Source organism: Lagopus leucura, unplaced genomic scaffold, assembly GCF_019238085.1.
Source record: "Lagopus leucura isolate 7727_CA_CO unplaced genomic scaffold, USGS_WTPT01 Super-Scaffold_100001, whole genome shotgun sequence".
Taxonomy (NCBI): Eukaryota; Metazoa; Chordata; class Aves; order Galliformes; family Phasianidae; genus Lagopus; species Lagopus leucura.
In genome coordinates, this window is record NW_024962262.1 from 11,171,044 (window position 1) to 11,180,860 (window position 9,817).

Consider the following 9,817-nt stretch of genomic DNA (forward strand, 5'->3'; position numbering starts at 1 on the left):
GAGAGTGTGGTCAGATACGTCCCTCCTCATCTCCTCCCAGCAAAGCAAATTAATTTAAATCTATAAAGAATACATTGCTGTGAGAACGCTACCTAAAATATAACTTGAGAGCAATTGGAAAGTTTAGAAAAACGTCTTTCAAGGAAAAATAATGAGCAGAATTACAGTAGAAACAGTTGCTATATGGATAAGGCAAAATATTTGACAAGGAAAACATCTCTGAGAAGAAAGCACAAGGGCAGAGCTATTATAGCCTCTGCGGCCTTTTCCCTCAGACTTCTTATTTTATAACATATTTCTAAAACGCAACACCCACAACTGTTTTTCTTCATCTATCAAAGCATAAAATTGCCAGTCCTTTGACCTAACTTAAATCAAGGAAGTAGCAATGTTAGGTTTAATTAAAAACAGCAAATATTTGTACAGCTGTCCCTGGTTTCACAGCACAGAAATAGGTTTAGCATCAAATCTTACAGTTTTAAATCCTCTGGGAACCATATACAAAAACATATAGGATCCTTCTGGCTGACTTGCCAAAGCCAGTAATGCCTTTTTTTGGAGTTATTTCAGGTGGGGCTCATTCAGCCTTACCATTTCCAATCCACTGTTTTCCTACTTGAGTTTTTTTCCCCCCGTGTGCCAAATGCAGCACTGTCAGACTGACAAGTTTGGATGCATTTGATGCATTTCAGGGTTGTGAGTAATAATAGCAATAAAACTAAGGTAGGCTGAGAAGTTCTGATGGAAATGCTGGCTGGGCATTTCAGCAGTTGGTGTCACTTGGAGGTGCAGGAGCCTCCAACAGCTCCACACTGATGATCCCTAAAGCTGGGAGGGGTTTGGAAGGAAATTATTCCTTGCTCCCCTTTTAAATTACTCATGGAAGCACGTTGTAAAATCCTTCAGCACCCGGCTTTATAAAGCTGCCCTCACAGGGCTGAGGCTGCACCTTGCACTGGCCAGGCCTGGCAAGGCAGGTCCCAGTGAGAACAGTGGAGAGATTTGCACCGCGCCCTGCTCTGCACCCAGATGGGGGTGTGCAAACCTCCCCCAAATCTGCCAAAATAAGCCTGGGGCAGGGCAGGGTGAGCGGCCACCCACCACGGGGTGAGAGATACGGAGGAGGGAAGGGGAACAACAGGGCTTAAGAGGCTGCAGTCAGGCCTGTGTTGGGAGGGGAGGCTGATGGCTGGCCCGGCTGCTCTGCTCAAGTCTCTCGGGCACCAGGCAGAGGCTCTCCGCACACTCCGGGCAGTGTGGGGAGGCAGGGAAGATGGTGCAGCTACCCACCCTCCCTGCATCCTCCCACAGCCTTCCCAGGTCCAGAGTGATGGCACCAGCCGGCATAGCTCAGCCTGGCCCAGCTCAGGAGGGAAAACAGAGGTGGCTGGGCTTGGCTGGGTCTGGGAGCTGGAGAAAGCAGAGAGAAAAGCCCCGGGGAAAAGTCCTGAGGAAGAAGAGGAGGGTGGAGGCCTAACTCCCGTCAGCCTAGAGGAGCCCCAGCCACAGCAGCAGTTGCAGCTCAGGTTGAGGAGGCCTGAGACGCTGAGAGAGAAGGCTCTGTGCAGCAAGCTGTCCCGAGTAGTTGATGCAACCACCCGGCTTGTAACAGCAGAGCAGACCTTCCTGCTCCCCCTTGTACAGCAGCACCCTTTTCCTCTCCACCCAAAAGTAAGTAAGGGACAAAACCACTAACTCCTTTTTTGAGCTTTTTGCAGCAGAGCTGCTGACTGTGCTGATAACTGCATGTGCTGGGTTTTGTCCTGTGGGCTGAAATTGTTTCATGTCCACTAATTTTCATTTAGCCTATAGCCTGCAATACTGTTAATAAGCTACTGATGGTTCAGTGTAGTTGCATCATAATGATTCGTGGGATAAAAACATTTTTGGTAGAATATAGGTTTGTTTTCACACAGAGTAGCCTGGAAAGATTACTCAGAGATCTTCCAAAAGTTAGCTTTGTACGCATAAATTTCCCTAAATGAGACAACAACAAGATGCAAAGATGACCAGTAACCTACAAATGAAATGTGACTGTGCCCAGCAGAGCCCATAGCATAGTAGTACACCATACGTCCAGCATATGAGACCCAACAAACATTTTCCTGAAAAAATCTTCAATTTTCCAATAAGTGCAGTGATTATGCATTTTTATGCATGATTATTAACCTATAAGGAAAATTAAGAAAAAGTTTAGACACGAGCTTGCAAGTCGTGGTTTTAGGTGTTGGTTAAGCAGTCAGATATGTCTAAGTCAGATGACATGGGCATTGCCTCAAAACTTACCTTAGGATGAGTCTTAGGTGTACCACGTAAAACAAGAGTGCAGTTTATTAATCAGCTCTTAGTAGCAATGATGCATACCACAGAAACTCTATTAGTAGTTGTCACCAATCGTCAGGCCACTTGAGATACAATTAAAATCTGCTCTTTTTCCTTTATACCAATCTTCCCAGAGTGGACCAGCACAGTATGGGAAGATGAAGAATAGGGAAGAAGCAAAGAATTAGCCTCAAATTCTGATATGATGGTTAATTTTTTGTGGGGAAAAAAAGCAACAACTATGATTTTGGGTTTCTCAGTATACCGCTGATGAATTTCAGATATTGCAAGATGCTGTTTTCACAGGTGCTAGACCAGTGTGCTGGGTCTGACTAGCTTTGTGATTGTTCACAGTTTGTGAAAAATTGCATCCAAGTTATCTCAAGTCAAGATACAACTCGCTCATTAATGCAATCACCAAGAGTCAGAAGCAAATTTTGAAGATTTGGATCCAAATTGCCTAGAGGTGGTAGGGGTAATAATGGAAGGTATCCACAAGTGTGTCAAAAATCAGCCAAAATTGTTAGATAACACATTTCAAAAATGAGAGTGCTGGGATAGTTTGTACTTATGTGATACTAATTCTACAGCAAGACTGCTTCATTGCTTGTAATTAAAATTTAAAAAAAAAAAAAAAAAGCCATTTATTTTTGTACAAACAAATGTTGGTTTGATGAAATACAGCCATCTCAAGGAAGGTTTTATTTTCTTCCTCTTCTTTCCCAGAACTACCTTAATATTACTTGTGTGAAAGTATGTGTTCAGATACCACTGGGAATATAGTTTACTTTGGATTCTGATTTTCCTATTGCAATTGAAGCTAAGTTAGTTTTTTTTTTCTTCACTGAAAACCCATTATCATGACCCATTGAGCTCTGGGACTTTTTCCCCCTTCCCTTTTACAGGAAGGTTACATAAATTCTGTGTTAGGTTTCTACAGACTCTGTGTCATGGATAACTGACCCTTTTAGCTGCAAGCAATTTCACTGTTGCAGATTTGATTTTGAAGCAAATTGGATTTCAAGGGATCCATTTATATTACAACCTCTGCATAAATTCACATGAACAAACCCTTATAAATAAGCTCTTGCCCAATGAGTTGGCCAAAATCCCTTCAAGATGCCAGCCCTTGGTAACATATCCTTCCACTCACTGTTTTTGAAGGAAGACTCTGGTTTTATGGCCCAGAGACAATCACACATGGTCAGCATTTGGTACTTGTCATTTCTTGGTATATTTAAATCTTTCTGGTCTTTCTTGGCAATCCTGACTTTCTTGTTTCTCAATTATTCCGTGTCTATTCCTTGGTTTCTTTTTAAAGTATTGGTACTGGTTTATCAGCTGAACTGATAAAAAGTTACTCTATACAATGGCACCAAAATAGATAGACAAAGGATTAGAAAAAATTTAGACTCAAGGAATGGAATGACAAAACTTAAGCAGTTCATTGCCTGTTAGTACTGGTAATACGCTCTGCTGAGTTCCACTGTATGTTAGACAGTACAGTTCCTCAGCAATTAATACCATGTGTTAATTTCTGATGAAAAGTGACACATTTGCAGGAATTTGGAGCAAGTCTTTTGCCAGTGACTGTGAGCACGTAATCACAGATTTTGTATGCAGTAAGGCCACAAAGTTTGCTTAGCCAAATGGTGTGTCTGAAGATGGGACGGGCAAGGGGCCCCTTTCCCCTCTCCTCAGGATCCAGATGGCTGCATCATCCCGTTGCCCACCTGGCTGTTTGTTGGCATCAGCACCCACAGGCAAACTCCTAGTGCCTAATGCCTTCACAAAGACGCCCTGTAATAACCACCACATTTTCTCTCTCCCGTAATTACACACTGCCAAGGTGAACAGAACGGCCTTTTTTTAACAGAGTGAGAGATTCTGTATTTTAAGCAGCAATTTGAGTGCATTTGAAAAGGAAAAATAAAAGGTAGAAAACCTTCCCAAAATAGCAGTGTGTGGCTTGCCCTGGCTGTGCTCAGGTGCAGCTATGCATTACTCCAGCTTTTTGATAACATCCTGTCTCCTTTGCTGGAGTTACCGAAGGGTCGTTCAAACGGTACTAAATCAGAAATGTGGAGCGGACTGGACTGGGCCAATCTCAATGGCAGCCAGCAGGGAGTGGAATATAAATCATATTAAGAAGTTAAAATAGCCGTCCCATTTGCAAAACAGTCATGGTATTTTCTTTAAAGGGGAAAAGAAAACACTGTCCCTAAAAGGTGCCAGATTGGCAGGGTGGGATAATAAAAAAAAACTTCTGACTGTGCAAGCTTCTCCCGCCCATGTGCTGCTATATTGCTGCTCTGCTGGCTGAGGGGGAAGAAGGTGGGGATCGAAAGTAGCATCAGCAGAGGTGCAAATTTACCATAGGTCCCTTGCCCTGTATCTCCCAGTGAGGTGAAATAGTGCAGCTGCTGAGTCCATTCATACAGGGAGCAAGTCACTTCACCAGGGCTTGAGCAGTAGCACAAAGACAAGCAGCAGTGCCAGTCATTTGTTCTGTTTTCCTACTCTATTTAGACCCATCTATTTAGATAAAAGAGAAACCACTAGTCCACTGCAGGCCAAACAATGGCACAAAATCAGGCATCGCTGACTTTGGCCGTGTGAACTGGAGACCAAGAGATAGCCTGCTTCCCGTGGGACAGCCAGCAAAGGCACAGCACAAGGAAAGGCCTCTTCACCTAGGGGATCTGTACGTTTTGTGGGAGGAATATGGAAGGGATGGCTGTTCCTCAGTGACACTTCTATTGGTACTTAACAAGCTTGTTTTCTGGTTGCTGATTTCCTGAAACAAATTGGAGATGGGTTCTCATTGCCAAAGTGACTAGTTCTTCCCTCTGTGAGAGATCTGAAGACTGATTCATAAATAATGGCTTAGGGGTGACGGAAACGAGATAAATTGCTTTCATTAGAATTCGCATAAAACAGCAGCAGATTTCTCGTTCGCCACCACGGATTGAACAAATGTGCCAGCATGCACGTTTCTCATTTTGCAGCCACTGATATTATGAAGTTGTTCCTGGACCTAATAGCTTTGAGCACTCATTTTTTAAAGTAATTGATATGAAGGCTGATCCTGGAAAAGATTGCTTCACCCTCCATAAAGTTATTTGCAAGCTGTAGGCATTAATACTTGTTTCTGTGGATATTTTTTTTAAATACTGACAAATGAGCGATCTGAAGTATTTCAAGTGAAGAATTGCCTCCAAGATCTTTCTGGAAGCTCAGAGGAAATATGCTTATGCAGTTCAATTTTATTAATACGATAGTGCTGCACGCCGCATGCATCTGCACCTGCTGTGTTAGAAAGAGTCTTTACAACAGCAAACCGCAGAATGAACTACACTAGGGGATTGTGGGATTATTTTTTCTTCAGAAATAGAAACTTTACGAGAAATTATTAACAACTCCAGCATTTTTTGATGGTACATGGCTTAGGAAAACTCTTCCAACTGCAATAGTTTTAGAAAATGAGAGACGGGTAACGACGGGAGGTGGGGCTCATAGAACCATAGAATTGTTAAGATTGGGAAAGACCTCTAACATCATCCAGTCCAACCATCAGCCCATCCCCACCATGCCCACTGACCGTGTCCCTCAGTGCCACAGCTATATTAGATCTTAACACGTCCAGGGATGGTGACTCCACCATCTCCCTGGGCAGCCTGTGCCACAGCCTCACTGCTCTTTCCATGAAGAAATGTTTCCTAATATCCAACCTGAACCTTCCCTGGTGCAACTTAAGGCTATCAACTTATCCTATCGCTGTTGACTGGGAGAAGAGGCCAAACCCTGCCTTGTCACATCCTCCTTTCAGGGTTTTGTGGAGAGCAATAAGATCTCACCTGAGCCTCCTCTACTCTGGACTAAACAGTCCCTACTTGCTCAGCTGCTTCTCATAGAACTTATGCTACAGATCATTCACCCTTCATCTACCCCATGAAGTTTTCATGGCATCTTAGCTGTGCATGAGCAGCCCAAGCCGCTTTCCCTTTAGAATCATCAGAGAGAAGGAGGCAATTCCTTTTTCAGTTCATTCTAAAATGGGCATCTAAGCTGGGTCTGGTAAACTCTTCCTGTTCTCCCCACTGACCACATGAAGAACCTCCAGGAGGAAACTGTCCCTGACTTTCACATTACTTTCAAAATGAGCATTTTATTCGTCCAGAGGTTGACCTATGCTGAGAAAATATTCTAGAAAAATATAAAATAGGTCAGTGGGGGTGGAGGCACTGAGTTACCAGGATTGGGCATCAGGAGTTCTGGCACTTCCCACCCTAACTCCCAGATTTTGGTCTGCTGACCATGGAGAGCATCCAGCACCTGGACCAGGGCAGCACTACTGCCAGTCTGCCCTCAGTGGAAATTTTGTCTACAAGGGCGTATGGAGATTAAGGAAAAAATGTTGAGGGTTGGCAGTGGGCCAGAGTCAAAAATTTGAGCGTGCAAAAGGAAAAGGCAGCTGTCTGTTAAAGCCAGCTGTAGGAATATGTTTGATGGGTCAGGTCGGCGTTTCAGAGTAAAATAAAAGATGGAAGCAAGCAGTTTGTATCTTTTCTAAAGGAGCCTTTATAAAAGCGGCTCTTCATACACTTGAAGCAAGTTTGTGGATAGTATCAATTTTACATTAAGGTTCAAAAATAAAAGCTGGGCCATCAGAAACATCCTGAAACTTCAGCCTACCACTGAGTGACAACTGCATGAAACAAACTCAGAGCAGTGGAAAATTTTAAGCCATAAATTAGAGAGCCTTGAAATTAGTAGGCCATGATGTTTTTATTCTGGGGGAGGTTCTTTATTAACTCATCTGTCTAAACATATGGATCTTGACAAATGAAAACTGCAGGGAGTATCTGCTCCTGTCCTGCAATTGAAAACACTTCAAATCACTGCAGATATTCTTGTTAGCATCTCTTAAATGGCAAAATACCACATGAACTGCTGCTCGCTATCAGTTCAGCTCACAAGGGTCCTGCTTCCTGAAGTTAAAACGGAAAGAATTTTTGGTCTGAAACTTTTGCTCCAGTTAGTTATGATCTACTTCTATTGAAAGGTGAGATAAGTCAAGTTTTTATTCCCTGTCATGTATCCTAAAGCTCCCATGTGCTGGACACCTGCGAAAGCGAGCAAAGCGAGCTTGTTTACTTAGCGCAATTTATTTGACCTCTTAATATATTTGAGTAAGGATTTTATACCTAAGGCAACTTTACAGAACAGATTTGAAAGGTGACCTTCAAAGGAAACATCAAAATCTTTCTGAAAAAGGAAACTTTGGAAATATATGTGAAAAAGGCTGCTTTTCAGCTAACCTCCTGACTCAGGACTCCCTGGATTTCAGCACGGGGCGTGCCAGAGCGATGAGTTCACCTTGCTCACAGCAGACCCACAACTGCTATTGTACAATACCTAAGGGCCCAAGAATGGTATCGGATGGCTAGTTCAGAAATTTCCACACTGAATGCCTTCTGCTTGCTGGCTGGAGTAACCATACAGCACTGTTTTCAATGTTAACCCACATTTCAATTCCTCAACTGCAAATCCTTTTTGCTGTTACCATTATGAAGCTGGGATTGTCTGGGTGACAGGGATTTTTAAAAGCTGATTTCTTTGTTTCTTTTAATAACAAAGGCAAAACCCACAATAAGTCTAAACCTGCATGCTTTTAAGAATAACTCTAAAACTCAATTTCCTCTCAGCTAAAAGCACAAGCTGCCACTAACTAGAAGAGTAAATACATCAAGTGTAGAAGGTAAGAGGTGCCAAAATCTGGTGTGTGACATAAGCTGTGGGAGAAGGCTCCTCTGTTCCTTGCAGTTTATCTAGATGAGTTCATTGTGTGGGGGACTTTGGGAAGGCAGAGGCTCTGACTGAGACCACATGTGCTTATCCATTTTAGGCTGGCAGAGGTTGATCTTACTGCCTGAAGATGTTTTGTCCTTTTCACACCCAAATGTGCCTTCCCACTGTTGAGGTACTCCTCTCTTCATGCTGACATGAGCAAACCAGGTTGGGGAACTATTGTGAGTTAAAACTCTGCTTCTACCACCTGCTTCATTCACCTTCTTAGGCAGAGGTAGGAGCGGATGGGGATGGAGAGGGATGTGCTTCTTTTAGTAGATGTGCTCGCAAGCTACATTGGCCCAGCTCAGTGGCAGGCAAAAACTTTCTAACTATGCACATTCATCTCTGATATAGAGTGAGATGATCTAGCACTGGTTGCCCCTGCAAGACAAGGACCCACAGCCAGCAGCACTACTGATCTTTCAGGAGAAACCAGCAGGCAGAACATTCTACGAGTTGCAGTTTGTGAGGTTGCCTGGAATGGGTTAAGAAATGCATTTGCCCCAGCAGTGTAGTTGTTATCAAAGCACTTCTCAGCTCCATATCTTGCTACATCAGAGGGACTGGGGAGTCCTCATGTTTCATCATGGTGCACAACCAGCAGAGCTGTCAGGGTATCCTGCCTCACTGGCAATCCCAGTCACCTCACAGATGAGATGAAGGACACCACACAGAAATGGTGTTTCAGAGGACTCCTGTCACATTGTGCCTTTGGGGGCCATTGGGAGCTCTCAAGAGATGTCTGGATATAACATTTTCCTGAGATCCTACCCTTGCCTGTCAGTGTAGGGGAAGTTGAATTGCTGAGAACAGCTACTAAAGCTCTGTCTGATAGAAACAGAATTAAAAAACATAATCACTGATGCCTGGGGAAGGCAAATGACCCTTAAAAGTGAATAGGTGAAACAGCTACCCGAGGATTTCTGCCAAGTGAGTTTGCAGCAGTATTTAGTGGTTACACTACATGTGTCTCAAAACTAAAGATGTTTCACACTAAATCAGAGATGAACGTGCATAGTTAGGAAGTTTCTGTCAAGAAAATCATGCCTGGAAAACTCAGGGGAGCATTATTTTTCACCCACTTCTTTTTGCTTTTATTTTTAGGATAGCATTGAGTTTAGAAACATCTGTACTCACATGGCTTTACAAAGAGAGGGACAGCAATTTGAGAAAGACTTGCATGAAGCACACCAGTGTCTGAAGATGATCATCGAGAAGCATATTTGTTCACTGGCAGTTTTCCCCTCAGAATCCTATATCCCAGTCCGATCTGCTCTGAGACAAATCCTGCAAAATCTCCTGGCAATGTGAAACAGCAGACTGGCCAAGGAACGAGTATTGCACATGAGCTGTAATAGTTCTGTAAAAATCACAGATAACTTGAAAGGTGAATCCTGGAGATGTTACTGTAGCAAGAGTTCCCGCTGACTTTACATTAGTGGAGACTTCCCAATGGAGATGATATTGCTGTAAAGTATTGAACAACTTTCCCATATCAAACTCATACCAAAGTCATATAAATGGGAGCTGGGAACATCTCCAGAAGTTTCTCTGGAGGAACAGGAACAAATTCTTAAATAGTAAGGTTTCAAAATGAAGACAGAACGATAGAGGCTGATACAACAACCATCAGAAATCTTTA

General features: G+C 43.1%; 1 protein-coding gene across 1 annotated transcript; it reads left to right on the forward strand.

Moving 5' to 3' along the window:
* Window positions 1-1,185: 1,185 nt before the first annotated feature.
* DLEU7 (deleted in lymphocytic leukemia 7) lies at window positions 1,186-9,556 on the forward strand. The gene is made up of 2 exons (XM_042868563.1): window positions 1,186-1,671; window positions 9,280-9,556. The coding sequence occupies exons 1-2, from the start codon at window positions 1,186-1,188 to the stop codon at window positions 9,484-9,486; spliced, it is 693 nt and encodes a 230-aa protein (XP_042724497.1). The 3' UTR covers window positions 9,487-9,556.
* Window positions 9,557-9,817: the final 261 nt, after the last annotated feature.

Bases quoted from the DNA above. Each gene is read 5' to 3' on its own strand.
- DLEU7 (XM_042868563.1), top strand. From the start codon at position 1,186: ATGGCTGGCCCGGCTGCTCTGCTCAAGTCTCTCGGGCACCAGGCAGAG. The intron at 1,672-9,279 runs GTAAGTAAGGGA...TTTTATTTTTAG, and splicing joins CTTTTCCTCTCCACCCAAAA to GATAGCATTGAGTTTAGAAA.